The sequence below is a fragment of the Anthonomus grandis genome, chromosome 7 (assembly GCF_022605725.1).
Source record: "Anthonomus grandis grandis chromosome 7, icAntGran1.3, whole genome shotgun sequence".
Lineage (NCBI taxonomy): Eukaryota > Metazoa > Arthropoda > Insecta > Coleoptera > Curculionidae > Anthonomus > Anthonomus grandis.
Window position 1 is genome coordinate 24501494 of NC_065552.1, and position 27997 is coordinate 24529490.

The window sequence follows — 27997 nt, forward strand, 5'->3', positions numbered from 1 at the left end:
TCTAAATTGACATATTTCTTTTTTTTAAAGAAGTTATTAAAGGTGGTTTATTTTAAAAAAAAGCACTGTATATAAAAATATAAGAATCTCCGAGCATACACAAAGTCACCAGGACAGTTTTTGCACTGAATTAGATCTTTTTGGAATCAGAGGGATGATTCCACATAAGTATTCGGTAGAAAACAGAATATAATTAAAAAATCAGAAGTTGCATCAAACATCTGCAAACGGCAGGAGTGCAATACGCAGTAAGATTAAAACATTGATAAGTTAACTGAGATCTGGGAGAGTGGTTCTTTTGCAGAAATAATACGGTTTGAGGATTTGCGAACTTTTGTGAGGCACTAAGTGAGTCATAACCAAATACCTTACTTTATGTTGAGGGCTATCTGTGCTGAGCAAATACACATTCCGTTAGGTAATCTTTAGGATTCCTCTTTCGTCCTTGAAGAGTCTGTTAAAATATATGTGTGCTGAGACCATTGATTATGGAGAGTGTCCTGTAATGATCCGCTATATTGGGTCTTTTTTTTTTAAAGTAGCACCCCATAGGGAATGAGTATGGAAAGAAGGGAATAGGGAATGAGTATGAACTGAAATATGGAAAGACACAATATTTAACGAATTTTTACAATTTGGTCGGCACTAATCAAAGTTTCCATTAAGAGAATATTACCAGGATTACTTAGTCTGAATTTTAAATTTTAACTTCTGCATGTAATGTAACAGTCCTTTACTGTTATATAACCATTTTCTTCTTGTTGACGTGAAACTTGCACCCATTGTTAGTGATGTAGATAAGAGTTAATGCATAATCCAGAGGAGGATGAGTACTGTATCAAAACCCTCCGAAAGCTCTCAGCATAATATTACTTATTTCAAGTTTATTTCTTGAATATGAGATTTCATTATACATCCGCTATCCAGTATTGCGACCAGTAATAAGCTTTTTGTCTTCAAATCAGTGGTAGTTAGATTAGCTGTGAGTAGTGAATTAATAGCTTCCCACTGCAATTCACTGGTTTGTTGTGGCTCACATCCACTTAGATTTCTCCTATTGAGTGAGCTCTTTATATGACTACTGTCATGTGTTATCCGTCTCTATACATAATCTGCACTCAGCGTTGTCTGCTTATTATACGAGTGACTAGTATACCCATTGGTTTGGTGTAAGTTGTTTAAAGTTATCCAGGGTAATCCTAGGATATTTTTATTCCTTTGTAAATAAATATACATTAACGAATAAGTACAGGCGGTCTGGGCACCCTTAGTTTCCTCCCACTGATGAATAGCACAATTACCATACCAAGTTAATATATACTTATTTTCTTTCGCATCATTTAAGTGAACTGTCTAGTATCTCGTAGATGAACGAATAAATTTTCAATACAAAGAATCTTTCATCTTAACGAATAAATATGTATTGGCTTTCTTGATAAGATCATCAGCATATGATTGGATTTCCACCTCCCATAGTTAAATGATGGTAAGCAAGTCATCGACCAGAAATGACAGATATTCTTCTGAAAAGAGAAGAAGCAATACCTCCCTGTGGGCACCCTCAGGCAGCCCCAAATTTAACCATTTCCTCTTATAGGGTAGGAAGATATTTGGCTTACTCTTTAGCATCCCTTTAATCCAGTCGTCAGATAGGGCGGATTCATGGAAAGAGTTTGGCAGAATATTGCTAAATGCTCCCTTTATATCCATGGAGGCTGAAATAGCCACTTCCTTGTGATCTACTGATATTGGCAACAAGATTGTTGAGAGTTAGGTCCTATGATTTTCTTATCTGACCCTTCTTATATACTTATCTATAATATTTTTATATAAAAACGACTAAAAGATAAATATGTACATGCTTTCAATCTATACCTAGCGGACAGTAATCGGAAACGGAATATTATTCTTACAAGAATTTTTATATGTTTTATAGTTTTTTTTTTAAATCCTAGTATATAATCTGTAAATGTTATGTACTTAGTACATTAAATTTTTAAATTTCTCGACTATGTTGCCTAAATCCAAGCAAATAGTTGATCGGTAATCGTAATAATAGATTAATGAAACTAGCTTGGTCCCTAAGATGCGCAGATAAAAGAGTGAAAGAGATACTGTGCAAGGATGATACCAAACGTAAAAGTAATACTTTTACATTTGGCTTAATAACGAGTTTTAGGCACCGGTAAACTTAATATTAGAATAAATTTTCTGCTATATAGTTTCTTAAAAAAAAATTATATTTTTAAAACGAGATACTATGACCTGAAATACTAGGATAGAAACGCTCTGTGGTTAAACCACAGAAACCAAAACAGTCAGAAAACCAACATTATATTCATTATTAAATCTCTTGTGGTAAATAAGTCAAAATATTGATTTGCCTTAAGGCAAATAAGCCAACAAGCAACTGTCAGTATAGTACTCATAGCGGTAAATACAATACGGAATTGTAAGAGATCTATGGGATAACTCATGATACTTAAACAAAATCCCAATTTTAAAGAATTTTAAAGAAAATTTGCCATTTAAATATTCAGGAAAATAAAACTGTTAGAAGTAGAAAAAAAAAATACTTTACGAAATTTCAAATAAAATTTTAGGTTAATATTTATGCAGAGCAGAAATTTATTAAAAAGAATAAGACATTTTTAAATGATCATAACTCTTTAGAAAATATTGGTACTGATCACTATTGATAGTATTGTTGATTTTGGGAATACTATAAGCATTTTATAATTGAGGAGTGTGCAAAACCGGATATATCCACTTTTCACCGAAAATTGTTTTTTGACGGTTTTTGGTTCTTTGTTATCATTTCTATAGGTTAATATCTTTGTTTGGAAGCAAAACCGAATAAATTTCATTTAAAACGTTAAGTAAACTTCGACATTTAGAGCAACACCACATAATATATCCAAAAGCGGATATATTCAAATAAACAAGTTGTGCGTATTCTATTGCACTTTTTATTATCTATTTTAGTAGTTGTTAGTTGGACGTTGAGTTGTGATTCCACGTGCTTTTAACTCCTGTAAGACCAGTGAAATTAAAGTGTTCTTTTAGCGTTTTAAGTTCATAAGACATCAATTAGGACATTCAGTCATTACAACAAAAGAAAAATACGTTGAAATATATTCGGAAGTGAGTTTGGTTAAAACACTGGACCTTGATTGGCAAATTTATAATGTTAAAGAACTAAAAAAGGTATACAAAAAAATAAAGAGAATTTCAGAATGCAAAAGACTTCACTTAAAAGAAATTAAGAATGAACATAACAAAACCACTGTTGAAATTAAGATGTCTCTTATTACATAGTAACAATACCGGAGCCAATGTGGATACTTCGGTAAATTTTGAAACCCAAGAAGAAAATGAGCTATGCGATTGCCTGCATGAAGAAAATGCAATACATATTTAATTTTCCTTTTATTACTTCTGTCAAATTAATTAACTTGATCCCGTTTGTTTAAAGAAAAATAATACTATGTCTCATTTGTGTGCAAAAATCGATATATTCAAACTTTTATTGCTAATAATGACGAATTGATAATTTTTTTTGTTTCTTTTTATGTTAATAAATTGATCAACCCCGCTTAATTAAAGCTATTTTCTTAAAATATTACTATTTTTAAATATAAATACATAGGGTGTTTTTCGTGTTTCCTGAAAATTTTCTGAACGTTGATATATCCGGTTATGCACACGAACTCCTCAGTTATTCTATACTAAGGAGTATAGAAGAACATAACACACTTAACATGTAAGCTGTAATTAGCTGTACTTAATAAATTGCTAATTTTTCCTGGCTGTTGAAGTATTTTTTTTAACTCTTAGGGTTGGAACTGTCCTGGAAAAACTAAAAAGTTATTTAGTTGACTAAGCACAATAGGAAATGCCCTAGGAATTAAAAAAAAATACTTCAACTGTCTGTAGATTATTTCTAAATAGCCAAATCCAGTCATTTAGTATTTTCTCTTAGTCATTTTAACAAATTATTTATTTTTCTAAGAAGTTAAAGCAATGTTCTTTTTCAGCACTTGTTGGAGGAGTTTGATATAAAGCAGCTCTCTTAGGATTAGCACCATGCAATGTATCTGATTAAGCAAGAACCAATTTGAGCAAAACCAATCTGAATGAGAGTGCACTCAAGAGATTGCAAGATTGTTGAGTCGTCCGCAAATTTGTCTCATTAAATGGAAGATTTTTTATATATATAACAATTGGAATGGGATCAAGTATGGATCTTTATGGAATCCCAATATTAACCACTCTGTCTCTCTAACCGACGGTCCTTAAGATAGGATTTATGCGACGAACGAAGAAATTATTAAGCATCAACTTCTTTAGAAGGATATCATGGGTAACACAGCTAAAGTCATGCTTAAACTTCAGAATAGAGCAGGGGTAAATATCTTGTCATAAGATTTTTTAATTTCTTACAGGCAGTTAAAACCTTAGAATTATTCTTCGAAAATAACAAGGAATGTTTTAACGAAATATTAGAAGATTTATAGTACTTTAGTAATATGTTCCCTGAACGAATACGATCTATGCTTCATGTTTTATATTTATTAATAAATTTACTTTTTGATGAAATATATAATTAAATAATAAATATCTAAATAGATCTGATACGGATTTAAAAAAAATATTAGTAACTTTAGAAGCCACGCACGATTTACTTCGAACGAATCATCTCATTTCTATATTAATATTTTCAATAGATTAAAAATATACATACATTTTATTGTTAAATTACTTATTATTATATTCATCTTTTGTAAATTTTATGCTCTAGTACCAGTGAATGTCACTGTTTTAAATTCATTTATAAACAAATAAATTAATATATACCTATAACATATTTTGTTTTAAAAATGACATATAAAGTGTGTAAATGTGTGAGAGTATTTGTGGTAAGGTTTTTGAGAAAAAAATACTTACCAATTATTAACTTTGACATTTATTTTCCAATACCCCAAATGTCACTTTTTCATTATAATATTATTGCAAAATGCCTCAAAATTTTAAAAATCATGCAAGAATAATAAAAAAACACTACTAAATCAAATCAATAATAAATAAAAAATCAAGGATTAACTGTACGCTTTTTCGTTGCCCTTGGGCATTATCGAATAAAACTTCAAACCTAATTATACGAAAAAAAAACTACCAAAAAAAAAACAAAAATAAAGTGCTAGAAATGACCAAAAGAAAAACACGAAGAAAAAGCATGAATTGTTGGCAAAGATACTATACACGGTTGAAAAGAAGCCAACTCACTCTCTGCAGGGTCGTCCAGCATTCTTCCAGAGTCCGCTCCGAGATCGCAGACGAGTTCCGTTGCAGTTGATTAAAATCCGGCAGCGTTAATTGGGAAAGAAGCTGTTTAGTATTATGGTTAGTATGGTCCAGAATATACACAACTACACACTACAACGTTATAAGGTAACTAACTACACACGAAGATGCAAAGAAATGATTTGTTTTTTTTCTGATTTTGATCAATTTCTACTAAGCAGAGTATTAGTTATTTAGGACTTTAACAGCACCGAATCATTGATCAGGAGGCAATCCATTTATTTTCTAGGTAAAATTTGGATAGTTGATATGACTCCCCAAAACTCATATATTTCATTAGTACTTAATTGTCAATGAGGTTTAAATATTTATTTAATATTATTATTTATTTTTAATTTAATATTTATTTTTAAAAATTTCATTACCTCATTGGATAGATTGAGATATTCACTTTTTAATTACATACCACAAATTGTAGGTCTCTATTTTAAAATTCTGGTGATGTAAATCAGTTAATAAAAGTATAAATCTATTTAAATTGGCCTAAGTTTCGCCAAATATCTTGGTTTCTTCAAGATCGTAATATACAATGTGAAAAAAAATTAAATATAAATTAGGACTTACTGCCTATTTTAATAATGCATTTTATTAATTTTATTTAATTGTATACTGAAACATGTTATTTCGAGGCCCGAAGATGACCTAAATAAAGGCCAAAATGACGGAGTTTATTTTAAAACAAAAATCATTTTTTTTTGATGTTCTTACACTGAAAATATTTAAATTGCTTAAAAAACAAAATGTTATAAAACATAGTACAAATTAAAATAAGAGACACAAATTAAAAATAATTTTAATTTAAAATTAAGTTGAGACATCACAGTTAAAATTATTACCATTATTAATTTAGGATACAACATTTTAAATTTTAATGTTACTCTCAAATTAATTTTGAAATAAAAAGCATTTTTACATTGTGTATTTCATTTTAATTTGTATTGTTTTTTTTTTGCTAAATATAATTTTAGAACCAAAGTTATTATTTAGTTTCGAGTTTTAATTTATTTTTTTTTCAAGGAATCACAATGAGTCTTAGTGCCCTGAGGAAACCAATACAGAGTGTTACAAAAAAAATGCTGATTTTTAAGCGTGTTGAACCTTAGGTGATTTTATGAAGAAAAGTTTAAATAAACCAGCCTTCACTTTTGAGTTTCAGGGTGTTAAAATATTTAAAAAAAATTTTTTTTCATCATAACATTAATACCTTCCTAGATGTGTTTATGAAATGTAGCGCATACCATCTGAGTATCAACAGCCATTTTTTGATGTAATTTTTTGAAAGATGAGATTTTTTTTTAAGTTTAACCAGTGGCCTCTGTACAGAAACGTACACTAAATATTCTTGAAAAATATTATATATGCCACTGCTTTTCCGTAACCGAAAGACAATTTTTATAATCCCCATTTATTTTAGGGCAAATTTGATTTCTTGATTTTTTTTCGTCCTACATGCGATTACCGCAGAAAAAAAAATACGAACTTTTCTTCTTAAAATCAGCTAAGGATTAATACCCCTAAGGATCAGCAAGTTATTTTGTAACACCCTGTATATTTGGCGAAACGTCAGCTTATTTAAATACATTTGGACTAAATCCGAAAAATCAACCACGTCTATTTGCGATAAATTTTATATTATATTTTCAGATAGAACAGTACAATTAGCATTTAATATAACACGCTGTTGAAGCATCTCGGTTTTGCGACGTGCGCGCACCCCTTTGGCCCTAGCATGTAATATTTTTAGTCGTTAATTTACTAATTGCTAGTACCCAAAATTTAGAACGAAGCATATATCGGTTATAAGAGACGTATGTCATTCATTGATGCAGGTCTGTTAAATATATTAACCACCTCTATGAATCAGTTAATATATTCATCCTAGATGCTCACAAAATGTTATATTATAATCCAATGGGAGCTTTAGAACATAGAGCCACTTTAATTTTGCCGCAACCGACATAAGTTGCGTTGTCAATTTTGGTTGACAATCAAACAGGCGCTAGCTTTATATAAATTTTATTGGCACACAAGATCTTATTTTAAATTAAAGTTTTAAATTATTAAAAAATAAATAAAGAGAAGCAAGGATAATATTTAAGACACAAATGACTCAAGATATTGCGGGCCAACGCCAAGGGGGCATACTAGAGAAGATTTATTCACATTTTCTTTATGAAATTTAAAGCAAAATTGTCTATGGTATAGAAATAATTTTATATTTCTAAAGGGTATTTAAAAAACAAAAAACGCTTAAATTATTCAAAAAATTTCTAGATATTTAATATATCCTCAGATTATCTAAATATGAATATTAAACGTATATGATTTTCTGAATATTTCACAAAAAAATCTTTAATTTAAAATATGATTTTAAATGTGATAGTCTAGCTGAAAATTGACTTTCATTTATCACCGAATGTATAATTAAATAAAAGTAGATTTTTTACCTAATATTTTTTATTCTGGTCTGCACGTACAGTTTTTCCCACTTCAATAATAATATGTTTCTTAATAAATTCGTTTATAATAATTTATTTTAAATAATTAAATCCCTGATCGTATTTCTAATATGAAAGAAAAATATAAATTGGTACACCATAAATGACTAAAAAATTGCAAAACACAGACCATAAAAACAAAAACAAATCTTAACTAGCTAATTAAAAGATAATCACTCTATAGCTACAACCGCGTTTTCCCACTTAAACACCACCAAAAACATCAATAATACTATTAACAAACACTTTTTGCAATAAAAAGAATATTCTCATGGACGAGTCAGATATAAAGAAATGTAATAACAAATATAAATAAGCATAAGTAAGTATTTAACATATTTTAGCATGGGTATTAACTCTGGTAAAATGGCCGCTATTTTACGGCCGTGAAGCTCATTCAAATTGCTGAGGCGGAAAATCATCCATTTAATAACTCATTTTTACACTTATAAATGGCTACGGATTTGTTTCTTATGGTTTGCATTTTTCCTTGTCAGAATTTTTTTTTTAATAAATAATTATTATAAATTTGTCTAAGAATCAAATTTATTTTTAGACTTGCAAGATTAAAAGTTCTAGATTGGTTTTCGAATATAACACAGACTAATACTAAAATAAACTGAAAAAAGATACTAAATTGCATGTTTTTAAATTTAAAAATAAAAAGATAGAGAAAACAAAAAAATTACGATTGGTAGTTAAACTTTGAATATATATTTTTTTACTTAAATACAGAACAACGTATAAAAAATATCGTTTTAGAAGAGTAGAAGTAAGTAAAATAGAATAAGACATTTATAAAAAATAAAACAAAAATTTGAATAATAGTAAATAGCAAGGTGGAACGAATACAAACGCTTTAAAAATATGCTATTAAGTTATGCATATTAAGTTTGTATATATGCCGTCCAAAGCATAAAAGCGGTTAACTGACATTCTTGTCAAAATTGCATTTTATGTATCAATTGATTCGTTATGGAATTTTACATGTTTAAAATTTTTTTTATTTTATAATATTTGATGCAAAGTTTACTAGGCATGAGAAAACCAATACAAAATGAAATATTAAAACTTGATTCTGTCGGATTTAACTTAATTGCAGTGAGCCATTTTGATGCTCTGTACAACAGATTTTAAAAATGTTTAACCAGATAATATGTTCTTATATACAGTGTAATCCACCGCATACGCTTTTTGAAAAAAAAAGTTTTGTTTTGAGGCCCAAATGCCAATTCCAAATCCTAAACTTTATAAGCGGTATAAGTGCATACCCTGTTTATTCAAAATAAATATAGCAGTTAAGTAATAAATCAGTTAAAAGTTCCTTTAATTCCCCATATAAAACATTTCGTTTTTTAAAAATCAAAGTCCCTATTTTTAAAATATAGAGATTTTTATCTAAAAATGAAAAAAAAATTACTGACTTTAATATTCAAGTAATTACTTCAAATTTTATATATCATTTCTTAAAAAATATCTATCATGATGGTGTTATTAAATAGTTCTTCAACTGAATATTTGCACTTTATATTTAAAAAAAAAAATCTTGTAAATAGCAAAATAAACCAGTCACTTTACTCTTATTTAATCCCCAAATATTTTAAATTAAATTTGTTTTAGTGAATTTAACTTGTGTTTATTGATAACAATAGGGGTGAATAGAAAAAATTAGATAAAATAAGAGTAAATAAGAAATAGTTTTAAAGTATAAATTAAAAAAGAGAAGCTACAATAACCTGGACTATACAGTTATGAAGGGAAATAAAAGACTCAAAAACTGGTGCTGGAAAATAATTCTATGTTAGGCCTAAACCAAATATAAAGAAATAAGACGCCTAATCATTTTCATTTTATCCGGAATTATGTAAACCCCAATAAACTAATTTCAATATTTTTTCAATAGAATTAATAAGTTTAAGACACAAGTTACAGAACAAACATCTCTATACAATTAAGCTTATATCAATATTTTTAAATGCAAAAAAAGGCAAATATTTTAAAGGAATGTTAAATTAAGTGAAAAGTTTAAAGCTCTTTTTTATTAAGCTGTTACTCTTTTCCTATTTTAAAGTGTTAAGGAGTTGAGAATGGGTTCTGGATCAAGAGTTAAAGTACGTAGTTAAAATACTTCCTTGGGCACAAATTTTTTGAAATACATTTTCGTTAGGTTATCAATTTAGGTAATTAAGCATATTATGCAAGGATTCTTTAAAAATTAAAGGCCATCTTTTATTTAAAAAAAATACATTTATATTTCACAAACCTTATATTAAACTGAATAATCATTTATATAATCTAGGACTTTTCTTCTTTAAGACAAAAAAGTCCTCTCTATTTAAAGAAACTAAAAACAAATATTAAAAAAAAACATATTTAATAAACATAAACCTTACTAAAAATATGCATAACTTAATGGCACATGACCATCCAGTTATACTTTTTTTGTAATTTTGTCTTTTTTGAAACGCTTTTTTGTTTTCACTTTGCTATAGATTTATTTAAAAAAATCCCCGACAATTAATTTTTGGGGTACCTTTTTACTATTCCCTGTATATTTAAATTTATTATCTGAGACTTTTTTTACAAAAACAACGTTTTTCTTTTTCAAAAAACATACATAACTTATATTTTTAAAGCGTAATTATATTTTTCACTTTGGTATAGGACTTAATTATTATAATTTTAATTTTAAAAAATCACTTTTATAACATATACGTTTTGAAAAATGTAAAGTTAACCAAAAGCCACGCATAACTTAATAGTAAATGATTATTTTTATGGGAAATTATGTGCAAACCTATATTTTTTGTGGTTTTATTCTTATAAGTCATTAATCATATATTTTTCTGTAAAATTTCATTATCCCGGATAAAATTCAAGAAAGAATACCTCGACATTCTTCACGTAGCACTCGCCGATTAAAAAACTAGTCCGCAGCATAAAATACGCTTTGATGTCGAATATATACATGAATAAATAATTTCATATTAATTACCATTGAGAATTTAAAGGGGAAATTGTTGAAATAATAACGCGAATTGACAAGTAAGGAAAAGAATTTATAATAGGTCATTAGAAATAATTACGAAACTGAAGGTTGAACTAACGAAAAAAAAAATTTATCAGACGTCATTAGCCGTTCGTCTATCGCATCTAAGACGCGAACGGCGAAGTAACGCGTCGCGACGCCTAGAGGAGGACGTCGGATCAAACACGACGCCGTGAGCGTCAGTTTAAAAGTAATTTAACAGATGGCGCAGTAAACATTATATTTGGAATTAATTAGTTACTGTACTTTTTGATATTTGTCTAAAAGGATTTAGGCATATGCTTAATCTACATATTCATTTCAAACAAATGAACCCAACAGAAAACCCTTTAATCGGGTCTCCGAACCAGGTATAACATATGGCCAGTTCACCGTCGTAATGCTAATTAGGAGCATTTTTTTTTAATACGCTCCAAAGTTAATTATTAATTTTAATTGAGTACCCATATTTCTGTCACGGAAATTACGTAAGAAAGGTATTTTTTTATTAAGTTCTTTTTGATGTAACCTAAGAAGTTCGTTGAGTTTTAACAAGCAAACTAAAAGATAATTAATTTGAAAACTCATATTGTAAGGGAAAAACAAATGCAAATGTATTTAAAAATAGAAAGAGAATATATATCGTATTTATTGTTTTTTTTTTCAAAGTTTTTTATTTTATTAAATTTAATTGGTTTCAATTACTATATTTAAAAGATTTGCTGTAATAATAATAAAAGGAAAAAATTAAACATATTAAAAAGTTTAGTATTTTTATTTTAAAGGAAAAAATTATTCAATTTATTTCGATTTTTTTGATATAATACGCCTCGATTATGAAAAAAATATCGAAATTACTAGAAATTGAGCACTTTTGCGAAATTTGTGTAGTTTATTTGTTTAGAAATTGGCGCGGAGATATTCAAAAAAATCTGACTACTTACAGAGATTTCGAAAAAAAAAATTTTTTCCTAACTTTCTCTTAATTTTTTTTCTGGACGTATTTAAGACGGCATTTAAATATGAACAGAACTTTACCCATCTTTTAACGGGTAAATCAATTTAAGAATTCGGCGTTTTGACCTTACCCCTTGCATCATTTTACAATTTTGTAACTTTTTATCATATAAAATGTAAAGAATGATGTAGGAATCGTAAAAAGGCAGGCTTATCATCCAAATAATGCAATAAACGGAGACAAGTAGATTTATGTACTGTGTACTTGCAATTTGACAATGCATAATACATCAATATTTTACGGAAGTTAAAGATTTTTAAAAGAAAAATAAAAAATCCAGGTCCGTCAAAAATAAAGTTTATGTTGAGTTAAGTTGATGATCCAATTTATTACGAGAAAAAATGGTATTTATTTTTAATATTAAATGAGCTGAGATAAAAATTAAAATGATTTTAAGAAAAAATGGGTAACTGTTGAATATTCTCCGCAAATATTCGATTTTGTTTAAATATTTTGGTTCTAATTGTTTAAGCAAATTTTGCAAAACTTCTTAAAATGATCAAGATTAGGATTAGGCTTGAAAAACAGACACCTCTTATATCTATAAATAAAAAAGCAAAAAATAGTGATTTTTAAAAGATGTAACAGATAAGCATATCTATTTTGATAATAAGCGTCCTAAATTTGGATCACTCCTTTTAAAAGACAAGTTAGAGATTCTATGCAAAAAGGATATTTTTTTCTAACCAATGTCCCTTGGTTAAATCTTGGACCCGAGTGTAGGAGTAAAAAATTTTCACCCTGTTAATTAGAACCCTTTATTGAGATCAAATGTAAATTTTGCACCAAAGGCCAACCCATAGTTTTGTAATTAATATCTCCTATAAAGAAATGCGAATAGATTTGGCTTCGCTCGTAATATTACGCTCATGATACTACTATGTTTTGCCCCGTGTTATGTCCTAAAATATCATTAGATTTCCAAAAATGAAGGTCTAAATGGATGATTCTTATTCTTTACGTAACATAGCATGATTTTCATAGGCATTTTCTCACATAGCAATAAACAAAATTCTTATGAAAGTTCCTAAAATAGATAAATTTTTTCTTTTCGTAATATTTCCAAAAAAAAACTCAACTCTAAGCACACAAAAAACTAATTAAACCTATTGTCAAACCTTTTAAAATATCATGCACACTATAAAGTTTTGTAAGCAACCTACCTGCAACTCATTAACAATCTTCTCAGTCATCATTTTATCCGGACTATTAGCTCCACTTCCGAATGGTGGCCCCATCATATTCGGCTGTCCAAACGGATGACCATGGGTGGACTGTGGTGTAGGGCTACTCATATGGCTAGGATTCGGACTCCCCATTGGGTTCTGAGCCGAGTTCGGTGGAGTACCTTGCCCATTTGCTTGCGGTCCTTGTGGTGGACCACCCATGGGACCTAATATCCCACAAATAATATAATTTCAGCAAAAACTAACAAATTTAATATTACCTGTAGGAGTTAATTGTGGTCCTTGCACCCCACCTTGTATATTAGGATTCTGGGCTGTATTCTGTTGTGGTCCACCTTGCTGCTGATGGTTCTGCCCGTTACCTTGTTGAGTCTGTTGTGCGTTCATCGAATTCTGCTGGTTCTGTTGTACTTGCTGCTGCGCATTTTGTACCTGAGCACTTTGAGCGTTCTGAGCATTCTGTGCTTGTTGTAACGCTAACGCTCCCGGCGTCACCACGTGAATTTGACTGGAGTTCGATTGTTGAGAGGGCGAGTGGGCCGGTATCGAATTCGTACTACCCGGTATCGGTGAGTTTTGGTTACTGTTACTCAGATTCTGGGGCATGTTCTGAGGCGGACCGCGCGCCTGATTCCAAAAGTCGTTGTTCATCTTAAATATTGGTCGGTTATTGATCTCTGTCATTTGAGGACTGATTTGTAACGGTTGTAACGGGGTCGACCTCAAGTCCAAAGCTGCGTTCTCTTGTAATTTAAACGAGTTCTGTAACCATTTCGCTACCAGGTTCTCATGTTCAACTTTAAGATTGTTGAGGATATTTTGTTCCTCCGTGGTGAAAATTTTGGCCGCTATTTTGAACGCGTTTGGGTCAAATGTTGTTGCTGTGCGTATCACACACAGCAAGTTTATTTAGAAGGTTGTTTTAAGGAATTAACTCCTTAAAATACTGAGGGGTTTGAAGGCGCAATAGTTGGTGCCTCCAAACTGGTTTTTTTGTAGGAACTTTGAGTTTTTTTGTAGGCAAGAAAAGGCTTTTGGGAATCCTTTTCTTTTGGCTGGGATCAAGGTCTGGAAAAAAGAAAATAATATTATTATTCACTGAATTATCGTCACTTAATGTGCTTGAGTAATACATTAGGAAATCATTGTAACTTGATTCGGCTTTACTGTACTAAATAATAAAAATGTTGACAATTTTAGGGTTCAAAAGGGCATTGCAATTTATATACTAAAGTTTCTTTAATGAGAGGGTATAATTGTCATGTATAGCAAATTTTTCAACAAGTTCTTTATTGGACGTAATGCGTGATAAAAAGTTAAATTTTCTGCTATTTTTTTTACATTCTCATATAATATTGAAAAATTGTTTAAATTATAATAATTAATAACTATAAGGAGATAAAAGGATCAGATAATGTGGCAGGTCGTGTTGTCAGCACTTTGCTGCCAAAATATGAAAAATTACAACACGTTAGTGTAAGTGTAAAAAGTGATTTTGGCAAACGATCCGGCTCCTAAAAAATCTAAAATAAATGCAGTTTTATGTATTTTTAGAAAAACCGATGTTCCACTAAAAATAAGTATAAATTATATTAGATAATGGTTTATATTTACTATAAAATAAATTATTTTGTTTTAATTTTTTTATAGATTAAAAGTTTGCGACGAGAGTAAATGTATTCTGCATGCCCAAGTTTAAAGTAAGTTAGATGGAACTCCTATGACCAAAAATTAATTTTTTTGATGAAATTTAATTTTTTTTTTAGATTTTATGAGGTAAAATTATGCGATTAATAAAATATTTAATCATACTTTTACTACATTCGTATTTTTTAAATAAAACTTTAAGTATAGTCTTAACACTGTTAACATCCTACATATTTTTTGATTTGTAGCTAAAAATATTTTTTTCTATTTTATATTTAAATTATTTAAAAAATAGTGGGAAAAGTAAATATTGTGAAAAGTAGAAAAATAAATTAGTCATATTTGATACTTTATTACTATAAAATTGTTGTTTTTGTTTGGATATTCCTTATTATTTCGATATTTATAAACTAAATTAAACATTGCAAAAAAATTAGGATAATGTACAGAAAAAACCAAATTATAAAAAATGTAAGTTTCCCTTAGTTATAAGGTTTCAATTCAATTCATATATTAAGTGAAATTTAAATTTAATTTTTAAATTAATTTCTTCTAACATTAGTTATACTTTTTTAAACCACCATAACTTAAATTATTATTTATGATATATTTTTTATATATTTATTAAAAAACCAAGTTTTTTAATAAATTTTTGAAACTTAATAAAATATATATAATTTTGTCATTAATAAATTTAAAATTAAAGGAATTTTTGATTCTAAGAAAAAATTATTGAGAAATAACCTTCATGGGAAATAGTTAAAATAAAATTCAATTTTATCACAATATTTAGTTCATAAAGGCCTTGATGATAAATACTTTTAATGAAATTTTTCCAAAAATTATATTAACACCATAAAACTTATTTTTGAAATTACTCACATAATAAAAATCGTTTTCCTAAAGGAGCACCACAAATAAAATATTGCACATTAAATCCAATAAGCACTGTGTCGAAAATAAAGAGCAATCCACAGCTGAAACTTTTCCAAGTTCGGTTTCGTTAAAATCAAACACAATTTTAATCGCAAAACGTTTATACCGACGTTAAAAAACTGGCACCAGTTAAAAAAAAACTATTACAAGTTAAATAATTTTTATTTAGGTAAAAAGTGAAAAGTTTAAGACTTAGAATTTTTTTCTCGCGACTTGGCGTCTTCGGCGTCCGGAGCGTCGGCGTCGTTCCGCGAACCGCGTCTTTCTTGTAAGGAGCGTCGTTGATAACTAAGAAGGCACCGTCGCGACGCCAAAATACTCGAAGAACAACCATCTCCTAATTTCGCCTGCTAAACACTAAGAATATACTCTAAAATATACCCCCGACAAAGATGCCCGTATTCCAAGAACAACGGTCGGAAGCGAGACGCCCTACGCGTCTAAACAGAGAAACGTTTATAGGAACTTCTACTACTTCCAAGAGAGATCGTCTAAGGGTGGAAAAAAAGACAGGTTTATGCAAGACGCGCGGGTGCGACGAGGAACGGCTAACCTTAGAATAGAATCTTGAATATACGGCGCATGGCAAGGAAGTAAGGAATCGCGTTTTCCCCACCCCCGCGTTGAAAAAGTGAAAAAGGGGGCGAAAAAAAGGCACCTCGCTTTTTTCGCATCCCTTCTCTTCGTAGGGGGTGGAAGGAGGGGGTAAGAAATTAGGGGAGGGTAGGGGTAAGAGAGCGAGCGTGTGCGGGCGAAGGAGCGAGAGACCCCGGCACTGGACATCGAGGGTGAAATTTTTGGCCATGTGCATGTGTGACTTGTTTTGTTCGGCTTTTGGTCATTTCATGGTCAATTTTCAGACGAGCGAACGGTCCTTTTTTTTCCAATTTGTTTTTGTTTGAGGGAAGATTTGATTTAGTAGTTTTGGTTTATTGTGTGTGTAATTATTGTTGTTATATATAGAGTGTATCCAGGGTTTTTTTTTGGTCAGGTAAATTTTTACAGCAATAAACATTTGTTTCTTGCCATACCAAATTTTCGTACAATGACGGCTTCTCCTTACAAGCATGTTTTAATTATATTAACTTTCGTTTATGATTACGTATGGTCTGGTAAATTATTGCCGTGATATTAATTAGAATATAGTCGATAGTAAGTAGGCATTAAAATACTCTTTACTGAATTATTATTTATCTTGGTTAGCTATTATGTTGGGCGCCAAAGTATCTCTACTTAATTTTTTGTTTTAAATAATTTTTTTTTGTTTTGGTCAAATTCTGGTATATCAAGTACTTTTTAATTTTAACTTTTTCTAATTTAACTGTAGTTAATTAATTACCTGGGGAAGGTTCCTAGAATTTCTTAACTTTTTGACTTTAAATCTAAAATTCACACTTTTCATTCTCTTATTTAAAATATATTAAAAAAACCGAAAATAGTAATTTGTTCGTTCTTCTGTCAATTTTTATTTTATTGCATATTTTTGAGAAATGGACTATAATTTATATTAATTTTATGAAAATCAAAGAGCGATAAAAGAGACGTAGCAGCTATTTTGGAGAATTAATTTTAAAATATCTTGCGTTATATAAAAACGTTTCGTCCGTAAATTGTGTTATTTTCAGGTTTACAATATAATTAAAAGGTTTCGTGTTTTTTTTAAATTAATGTTATGATACAAAAAGGTATTATTATTTTTATTACAGCCCTGAAGATGGCACAAATAGTGGCTAGACGTTGGCTTTGTACCAACAAAGTTTATTGAATAGGTTAGACCAAAAAATCTGTTTTGCATTATATTACAATTTTTTTAATGTATTGTAAATAATTCTTTTCTTTGTGGTATAATTTGATTTTTTTTATTCTGTATATCAAAAATTTTATTTATATTAATAATTAAATATATGGTGAAAACTGTTTATTTTAATTATAGCATAAAGATAAATATTTTTATTTTTGTTTGATTCATGATCAAAATTTCAAATAAGTGAACAATTTTCAAAAATTTTATTTGATTTAGTAGTTTTTATGTTGTTTGGCTTATGACAAGTATAAGTATTTGGGTGTTATAAAATTTGTTCAATATTGGTTAGTCAGAATTTTATTTCGATACATTTTTTTCATTTCTCAATTGTTGTACGAGAGAGTGGTATAAACAAACCATTTACGTATAATTAAACTAATTTTATTAGGAGAGGTTTTATATTTTTTTCTTTCAAAAAATTAAAGAAATAAACAGGGGTCTTTATTTGACATTGCGACAAAACTCAATAGCGTGTTTTTTGGACAAAAATAAGCAAACAAGTTCCTGTGAGCATATATTCTAAGCCTCTTAAATTTTACAATAGAAAAATATCTTCATGAATATCAAATATACCGAAAAACGTAAGTTTTTTTTTTTAACTTTACCACCCTACAATTTATAATCTAAGACGTTTAAAACATTATATTCATGGGAGCTTTCTTGCTTGATTTCGTTCAAGAAAGGTTCCTCTGAATTTTGTCACAATATTAAATATAAGAGAAACTTTTGAGAAAAAAAAATTAATAATTTATATACTTACTGTTAATTGGCTTTAAATAATTAATTCAAGTTCGACTATATTCCATCAATAATGCATGATTTTTTCTGCGAATGGCTCTCAAATTGCTGAATGATTAGATAAAAAATCATATTAAATTTTTATAGATTTTTTTAAAAAAAGGTATTTTATGAAACTTTTTTGTTTTGTTTTATTGTGATTTCTTATTTTGATAGAAACTAAATGCATACATTAAAAAAACCTCAACTAAGTTATCGAGTATTTCCGTTATTTGGGGCCACCAGGTATATTGTTCGCCACGTATATTTTAGGAAATTAATAAATTAATTAAAGCGATCTAGTGATTACGTGGCGTATCAATCTGACCTGCACTTAAGCATTTTTTACCATTTCTCTTAATATTTTGGCACATTGTGTAATAACATTCATGTCATTGATTTCGGCATCCTGTTTTGATAATTTGATAAATTAAATTTTTTTATAGATTTTAAAACTATTTTTAGGAATTGCCACTTGAACTGCAGGGAAGTTTTCCCGAGCTTTTCAAATCCCTTAAGCTATATCAAAAAAATTATAAAGGAATAAGAAAACTTAAACCTCCTTTGATAACAATCATCTTAAGTAGATTTCTCGTGATGTCAATACTTTTCGATAAATCTTACAACTTAGGAGTGCCTAATTTAGCAAAATAGTTTTTGACTTATCTCCATTTCTATAAGTAATGTCTAAAAAATTATAGGAAGCTATTTGATAGAATAGATAACACTCTACAAAAACGTTTTATTAATTTTTCTCGTAAACTATATACTTTTCGAGAAATCTTAAATTTTAGAGGTCGCCACTTGAACTACAGAGCTAGTTTTTCCAAATTTTTTAAATCACTGAAGCTGCATCAGAAAAATTAAAGAGAAATACCATAAGCTAGGCCTTTCTCGATATGAATCATCTTAAGTAGATTTCTCGTAAAGGGAATACTTTTTAATAAATCTTGTAATTTAGAAATGCTTAACTTGATAAGAATGTTTTTGACAAATATCTTCGTTTCTATTAGTAATATAAAAAAAAATTAAAAAAGCTATTTGGTAGAATAGATTACACTCTACAAAAACGATTTATGAATTTTTTTTGTAAACTATATACTTTTCGAGAAATCCTGACTCTTAGAGGTCGCCACTTAAACTGCAGAGCTATAGTTTTTCTAAATTTTTTAAATCACTTAACCTGCATCAGAAAAATTATAAAGGGATACGATAAACTTCCTCGATAAGAATCGTCTCAAGTAGATTTTTGTAAAATAAGTGCTTTTCGAGAAATCTTGTAACTTGTTTTAGCTAAGTTTTTGATTTATCAATAAATATCTCCGGTTCTATTGATAATATCAACAAAAATATACGAAGTTATTCGGTAGGATAGATTATTCTCTATAAGAACGGTTCTACGAATTTTTCTCGTAAACTCGATACTTTTCGAGAAATTGTGACTTTAAGAGGTAGCCACTTAAAGTGCAGAGCAATTTTTTCTCAAATATTTTAAGTCCCTTAAACTGTAACAAAAAAGTTATAAATTAATAAGATAATCTAGGTCTTCCTCGAGAAAAATTATCTTAAGTAGATTTCTCGAAAACCCAATACTTTTTGAGGAATCTAGCAATTTAGGAGTGTTTGATTTGGCAAGGAGGTTTTTGACATCGTCGGTTCTATAAAAAGTATTTAAAAAATTATAGGAAGGTATTTAGTAGAACAGATTGCTCTCTAAAAGTACGGTTCTATTAATTTTTCTCGTTACCTCGATGTTTTTCGATAAACATTGACTTTTGGTAGTCGGCTTATGAATTGTATAAAATGAAAGCCAAATTTTATTTTAAACTACTGTGTTGCTTTTCTTCATCTATATTAATTGAATTTTTCTATATAATATAAACTTTTATATAAATTCTTTTTAAATATTGTATATAAAAAAATAATTTAAAGAAAAAGATAAGTAACAGTAACAGTACAAATTTTTTCGATTTTTTTATTTTGTTTTTAAATTCATATTTCAAAATAAATTATCAAAACATCGATTTTTGTCATGATCCTCACACTGTTTACGACAGTATTAAATTAAAAGCGTAAGTTACTAAGACATTTTAAAAGATGTTAATAAAAAATTATTTATTAAAAAAAATATTTATTGAAATTTATTTATTTTTTGGTTAAAAGTTGTAAAGAATTTCTACGTACGTAATTTTTCTAATTTAAAGACTTTAATTGAAAGTAAATCACGAATATTTAGATTTTTTAATATAAGAAAAAATAAGTGAAAAAATATTCCTAATAAAATATTTTGAAGGCATTAAATTACGGTAATAGTTTGTTTTAGTTTAGTGTAATAAATAAAACATTTGTTTAGCATCATAAAAATAAAATACTTAATGTTTGTATTATAATAATAAAAATTCAAAAATTAATAAAGCGCAGTACATGCAGTGCGCAACACAAAGAAAATAATATGAGAATAAAAATAAAAGGCATACAGACAAAATGATTAAAACTAGACAAATTTGTTAACTCCTTTATCTTGTAATATAATTACACCTGCAGAAGACACGCAATAATCTGTATCTCATTGGACCAAAAGTATAAAGCCATAGCTATAATTCCTTTTTCAGTTATTCCCACCATGCATTCTATCTTTTTTTATAATGTAAATTAAATGTATGTACATTATCTGAATATAAAATCGGTTGGCTCATTATACTTATGGCGGACCTCCCTCACAGGAAATGCGGAATTAATACAGTTTAGGCCGAGACACAACGAGGAGCCTCAGGCATATATTTTATAAAAACCTAACCGTTATTTTTGTCCAATCTGGATCGTGTCCGACAAACTTAACGTATATTAAAATTGCTCACAAAGAAAAATCTCTCTCTCCAAACAAAATTCACCATTATACAGGCCATTTTAAATATTTTTCTTGGCAACGTTTCAAACGATTCGACCACTAAAAATACAAAATCTAGGCGTTTGCCAAATAAAAATGGCGAAAAAAAAAGCTGCTCCGTCCAGAAAACTTATAAAATCGTATCTAAGCCGTATTATCTCGGCCGAAACATCTGCCGCAAGCTAAAAATATATTTTTATAGTTTTTCATTTTATTGAACGGTAATGCAACACAGTATAATTTTAAGTGGATCAAATACCGAAGTGTATATTAACTAACTAAGCAGTCACGAATTTTCTCCCACCTAAAATCAACGAGAACCCACCCCCAGCCCCACCACAAATAAAAATTCGGTGCGAAAGAAAAAAAATCTCCACCCCCGTTTCTTTTCGACCCTCCTTTTAAAAATGTAACGGCCCGATTTTTTCCGGCTCGCAGACAATAAGAACAGAGGGGTGGCACTAGGTACACGAATTGCCACCCCCTGTTTATGATAATGACCTCCTTCCGGAACGGTGAGTTTTTTAATTATGGGTACAGTCACATGTAAAAGTTAGTTGTGTGGTTATTGAAGCTTAACGCTATAGTTGTGCTTGTTTTATAATTTTTTTTAGAGGAAAAAGAATATTAAAAATCCCAGTAACTTATAATTACTTACATTTTGATCCTGGGCTTGTATTCTTATTAAGAGGCTTCCTATTTTATTATGTTTGCGGTTCCTGTATTAATTTATTAATTCTATTTTTTGCTTAATTTTACTTTTGTTTGTTAGTTTATTTCCTTAGCTTAATTTTTTCACTGAAATTTTTAAATGAAATCAAGATTATATTATTGAAATCAATATTATATTATAGAAATTGTATTTTTAAATAAATAAGTGAATAATATATATATTTTTTTTATATTACCTAATTATTATAGATGGACAAATCACATACGAACAACAAAAGATCCTGAAGACCATCGAGGAATACTACAAAGTAATAAATGATCGAGATAATTCCATTCAAGAGATACAAGTTCTAGTTATACAGGATTAAGAATCTGAGGAACTTCCAGATATAACTAAAGAGGAGATTGGTTTGAGTCAGCCATAAAAACTATGAAGGACAAAAAAGCACCGGGAGAAGAGAGCATTGTGATTCAAATGAAAAAAACAAGGATTTAAACGCGTTATGAAAGAAACCCTATAAACTCTATAATACATACATCTTTATAGGAAATATACCAAAACAATGGAATAATTGCATTAATATAGAAATGAAAACATAACAGAAGTTAGAAACTACCGACCTCTCACTAATATCTCACTTATATAGGGTGTTCCAAAAATCAGCGATAAGCTGAAAACCGGCAATAGACTAGGTGCCCAGGGATTAAAAAAAATATTTAAAAAAATCTAGGTTAAGTACTTTTAAAATGTCCTGGAAAAAAAAATTACTTCACTATTTGGCAAGTGATTTCAGAAGTTGGCGTATCTAATCTAGATTTCAAAATGCTAAGATACTTGCTAAATTATTGGTTCAACAAAGGTGTATTTTTTACATGAAATGTATGCCAGTACTCTACGCTAAGTTATTAATTATACATTCAAAATAAAACTTTACTTAAGTCGCAACTAATGTTCAAATTGTCTGCCTCCATTCCTGATACGACGTTTTAAACGGGATTAGTGTATACGATTTCTTAATCTTTATCACTTTTTATTAATTATGGTTTCCTGTAAAGTAGGGAAATTTAAATAAATTATTTAAATTAGGTGAACATGGCGCCAGGCTTTCTTCTATCCCGCCCTATCTACCTGTACGGGTATTCCCTATTCAGAAATACCCCTACAGGGTAAGTAAGACAGGTGGTGATATAACTTAGGTCATTAATTAAGACTTTTGCTACTGCAGTACTTTGCTATCCTACGTTTACTACGCATCTTTCTGTATTATTGTTGATTATTTTGACTTTTCTGGACTATCAATAACCATATGATTATTTAGTTAGTAAATAAAACCATGCCAGATCGTCATACTGTGCGGGAATATGCTTATATATATATCTCATCTATAGAGAATATCGATGCAATGGTAATGCTGCCGCTAGACTGTATCATCAAAGGTACCCAAGTAAAGAGCGTTATCCAAATTACTGAGTATTTCTAAATATGCATCTATTACTTCTAGAGGGCCGATTCTCAAATCAAATGAGTGGTGCAGGCAGAACGCGCTTGTCCTACGAGGCCGAAGTCTTATAAGAAGTTGCACGTGATCCGAGTACCTCAGTACGTGAAGTAAAATCAAGGACAGGCATGTTTAAGAGTTCGGCACACTGAATATTGAAAAAAAAAACAGTAACTCCATACCACTTACAACAAGTACAAAGTTTACTACCTCGAGACTACCCGGCAAGACTAGAATTTTATCAAATAATGTTGTAAAGACATAGAGAAGATTCGCGATTCTTGGAAAGAATTCTATGGTTCGATAAATCGACTTTTAAGAGGGATGGATTCATAAATTACCACAACATATATGAGTGGCATGTGGGAAATCCATACTAAAACCGAGAGGACCGGTCACAATACCAGACAGGTAAGAGCCAAAGAGGTAATAAATAAAATTCAAGTAGCACAGAGAGCGATAGAGAGATTAATTAATGTTGAATTTATCCGTCAGAGACATCCCAAATGATACTTACCAAATAAAAAGTATGGAAAGAACTGGTAATACGAACGCAGTTAAATAGTTTACAATACTGAAATGATACTGGGCAGACAATGTTGCCAGAGCGAAAGATCGAACATGGACAATTCTATAATTTTCTTTCTATATGATGCATACATAAACCGAGGACGTCCTCCAACGAGATGGTCGGACGATATCAAGCTCATCCATCACTGAATGCAAAGTACTCAAGATCGGAAGCAATGGAATGGTTTACGAGATGTGCACCAGTGAACTCAAAGCAGCTATTGATGATGATGATACTCGTTATTCGTCCAAGATATACAAAAATATTAGAATTTGTCCAATACTTAACAGAAATACCCATTATTTAATTTTGATTTAACTTTGACACATTTGATGCACTCACTATTGTGAAATTGCATTCAACCATTGACTTCGGCACCACGGAAAATTTAGCCATTTGGCCTAAATCCGCTTTTAAATTTAGAAAATATGTATTTGATATTTTTTAGGCCTGTTTGAAGAAAAAAACTAAAAACAATTAATTTTATTATTTTTTGTACAGAGAAAATTCAAGATAAATTATTAAACTTAAAAGAAAATAAAACTTTAAAACTTTTTAATTTTTTTTTAATTATTGGGAAGATTCCAAGTAAATTATTAAAGTTACAGTTTTTGCCCTGATTCTACAACTATCCACTAAATTATTAATTTAAGGACGTAAATTATCTCAGTAGCACATAATTATTTTTTGATCCTGGGCTTGTATTCTTATAAAGAAGTTTGCTATTACTCTTCCTATATCAACTCAATAATTCTATTTATTTGTTAATTTTACTTTTGTTTGTTCATTTATTTTTCATATTTAGTTATTTAAACTTAAATTACAGAACGCAAAAATATTTTATTTCAATGTAATTCGGGGTGTTTAAAATTGCATAAGGGTACGAAACTTTCAACGATTTTATTATCGCTATTTATTCAATCCAATAAAAGTCACTTTAAGTTTCTATAAAAATATTCCAGGTTTGGTCTATGAGTTAATAATATGTTTTTAATTTTGTAAATGTTTCTGATACTACAGACTAAATAAAAAATGTATTATCAAAAACAAATAAAAAGGCTTTTTTATATTTAGTTTTGATATTCTGATATTAACTCACGTGAAATAATCAATAAAAAAATGCTAATAATTTTCTTATAAATAAATAATTTCCTTTCATTTATTGCAATTTTGTAAAAATAATTTAAATTTAATTTCAGCGGCGACATAAAGGGTTTCCTGAAAAATATTAAGTTTTTCGCTCTTTCAGCAGGTTTTTCACAGGTTCCTCTTCTATTATGGCTACATAACCTTCGAAATTCCATTTATGTTCAGCTATTTTAAAACCCAGAGAATTTAATCTGAATTTCACATCTAATGTATTCACTTTTCCTTCGCTCTTTCTGTCGAATGGTGACAGTTCGAGCATATGTCTTTCCGTCACATGCTATATTATTCTGACTGTTTCTGGCAATTTTTACATACACATTGGTTATATAGGGGTATTGGAAGATTTTTATTTTTCAGTTTTCTAAAGGCTACACATCAAGCTAGTCTTTTTTCTTCTATCTCTTACATTTTTTATTCTCTGCCCAATGACGAGGTATATATAGTTTCATACATTTTCTATTTTTTGTTCTCGAATTTGGATTTGAAGAAGACCCTCTTCATACAGCATCTTTGTCTCTCAAAGGTTCATTTGCAGTCCAATTGTTATTGTCTTCTTGCTTAGTTCCATTAACATTTTTTCTAGTTTTTCCTTGTTTTGCGATATCCAAATAATGTGGTCCGCGTACCTCAGATGGTTTAATCTCTTTCCATTTATTGAGTTACTCTTGTCCTGCCAGTTTAGTTGCTTGAAAGCATCTTATAGGGCCAAGGTTAATAGTTTTGGAGATTAGCGTTTCCCCTTGTGTTATGCCTTATTGTATTTTGATAGATGAAAATTATGTTCAATCGCACGTGCTATACTATTTTCTAAGACCCGCTTGATCATCTGACTGGTCTAATTTATTGGTCAGTCTGTTCGTAAAAATTTTGATGAATAAGTTGTGTATTTGTGGTAATAGTGCTATCGGGTAATATTTTAGTACTCGAGTTCAAACGGAGAACGATAAACTTTGGCAACATAAGACGGACTTAATTTTTCGTATTCTTTTTGTTGGTTGTGTACCTATAGAATATCTCCTTCAATATAATTCTTACTACTATAATATTTGAATTTAATCGAAATTCTACGCTATAGTCACCACATGGTCAAGCGAAAAATCTCCAACGAGTTCACGAATATAACGATGTCGTCAGCGTACTGAAGGTTATTTATGTTTACGCCATTAATAGATATTCCTTCAAGGCAGCTTTTCAGCCCATTTTCGAATATTTTGCTTAAGTATAGTATAAAAAAGTAATGGTGAAAAGATGCAACCCTGTCAGACACCCTTTTTGATTTGAATTTTGCCTGATATCTGTTGATCTACCCTTATATATCCAGTTTGTTTGCAGTAAATATTTGCAATTATTTTGGTCAGATTGAGGTCAGTCGGAAGAAATGACACCGGAGCTGTATACCATATTAAAGAGCTCACTCTCACTTTCACGTTTAGGGACTCCTTATTCTTTCAGATTTTAATGACTTTGCTTTTAATAATATTGCATGTTGGACTTCCTCCTTAGTTGAATAAAGTTCTTGATTCAGCAAATTATGGTTTACTTTGTCATTAACGATAAGAATTATTTCATCTTCAATGTTTAAGAGAATGCTAGTTTGACGCGGCTTGGATATATCAGCAGCCTTCTTAATTTTCTTGCTCGTATTAAAAATATCATATATAAACTCTGGAACCGATTTGCTTTAGCCATTTTAATTTTGTTCTTTATTACACGATTCATCTGGTGATGTACCGAATTACCTTTTTTCAACTGTCTCTCTTCCTTTAAATTAAGAATATCATCTCAGGTTTTTTTTATGTTAGTATCGTTAGAAGATAATGTTGGCCTTGCATCGGTAAAAGGTCTCTGCTTTGGATTTCTCCATGCTTACTCTGCTAAGTTTAGCATTTAGTTCGTTTCTGACGTCAGCTAGCCTTTCAAGGCTGTTCAGCTCTCTCCTTTAGGGTAGTTTCCTTCTACTGTACACTTTTTTAGAATTAACTGAATATTTGCTACAAGAAAATTATGAACGTAATTTATCTCTGTGCTGGGGTAAGTTTTTCCGATTTAATGCAATTTTTGTATCGTTTATTTAACAATAGAAAGTCTATATGGTTTCTGACTATCCTCTCTGATGTATAAGCGTTAGAAATCCAAGGGTACAGGAGTCTTAGTAGAAGCTTAAAGAAAGTTTTTAAGTCAACAAACAACATTTCTTAACAGGTTAGTAGGTTCGTTTACAATACTTAATCTATATTCACCAGCTATTTTTTCTCCCGCATCATTACCAATCTTTGCATTAAAATCACCCATAATAATCATAATTTCTGACTTTTAGGTCCGATTTATGGCCTTTAGTAGTTATTCATATCAGCCTTTAATGACTGAGTCTTTAATACAGGATAAGCAATTTAATTTTTTGTCCTAAAAAAATTAAACCACTATAAAAATACCACTCAAATATTAATATCGAGTACTCCTCCTAAGCCAATTTGCAAAAAAAAAACATAACGATATAAATACTTCCCTAATTAATATTATGCATAATGGCTCATGTTTACTATTTAATAGGGCACGCAATGCGTATTAAGATGGGCATTATCACCTGGCGATAAATGTGTTACGTAAAAATTAACGTTTGCCTCGCTATCAACATGGATTTAACAAGACCACCTTTATGAAAACATCAATTGCCAAGGCCATATAGGTTCGTGTAAGCTTTGGTCGGTTTTGATGCGGAAGATAAGCCGAATGGCATATGAGGATGGAATTTGTAATAAAATGCTTATGAGCTTATATTTAATGGATTATTTTTAGTTTTAACATACAATTTTATAATTTTTATGCTATTACATCTGAGGGATTGTCTACGTATTTTAGAACACCCTTTTTATATAAATTATTATTTTTCACATAGCCATAAATTATCTAACAAATGTATAATCTTTAAGAAATAAAATACATATTTTTCATGTATTTCA

General features: G+C 29.6%; 1 protein-coding gene and 1 long non-coding RNA gene across 11 annotated transcripts in view; one reads left to right on the forward strand and one right to left on the reverse strand.

Moving 5' to 3' along the window:
- Positions 1-27994, forward strand: LOC126738924 (uncharacterized). 5 transcript variants are annotated; one of them, XR_007661486.1, is made up of 4 exons: positions 2924-3207; positions 4038-4407; positions 22068-23728; positions 23813-24655. It is a non-coding gene; the product is annotated as an uncharacterized LOC126738924 (long non-coding RNA). The 5 variants fall into 5 exon arrangements; XR_007661485.1 differs by having other exon boundaries at positions 22068-23255; positions 23321-24655; XR_007661487.1 differs by lacking the exon at positions 2924-3207 and adding an exon at positions 1-348 and having other exon boundaries at positions 22068-24655.
- The window catches only part of LOC126738923 (zinc finger protein 135-like), a 231375-nt gene that overhangs the window by 196008 nt on the left and 7370 nt on the right, over positions 1-27997 (reverse strand). For all 6 annotated transcript variants that reach the window (XM_050444407.1, XM_050444410.1, XM_050444409.1 and 3 more), the window contains exons 2-3: positions 13356-14163; positions 13072-13301 (exon numbers count right to left, since the gene is read on the reverse strand). In XM_050444407.1, the coding sequence (XP_050300364.1) occupies positions 13072-13301; positions 13356-13779 (654 nt within the window). In that variant the 5' untranslated portion in view covers positions 13780-14163. The remainder of the gene's footprint in view (positions 1-13071; positions 13302-13355; positions 14164-27997) is intronic.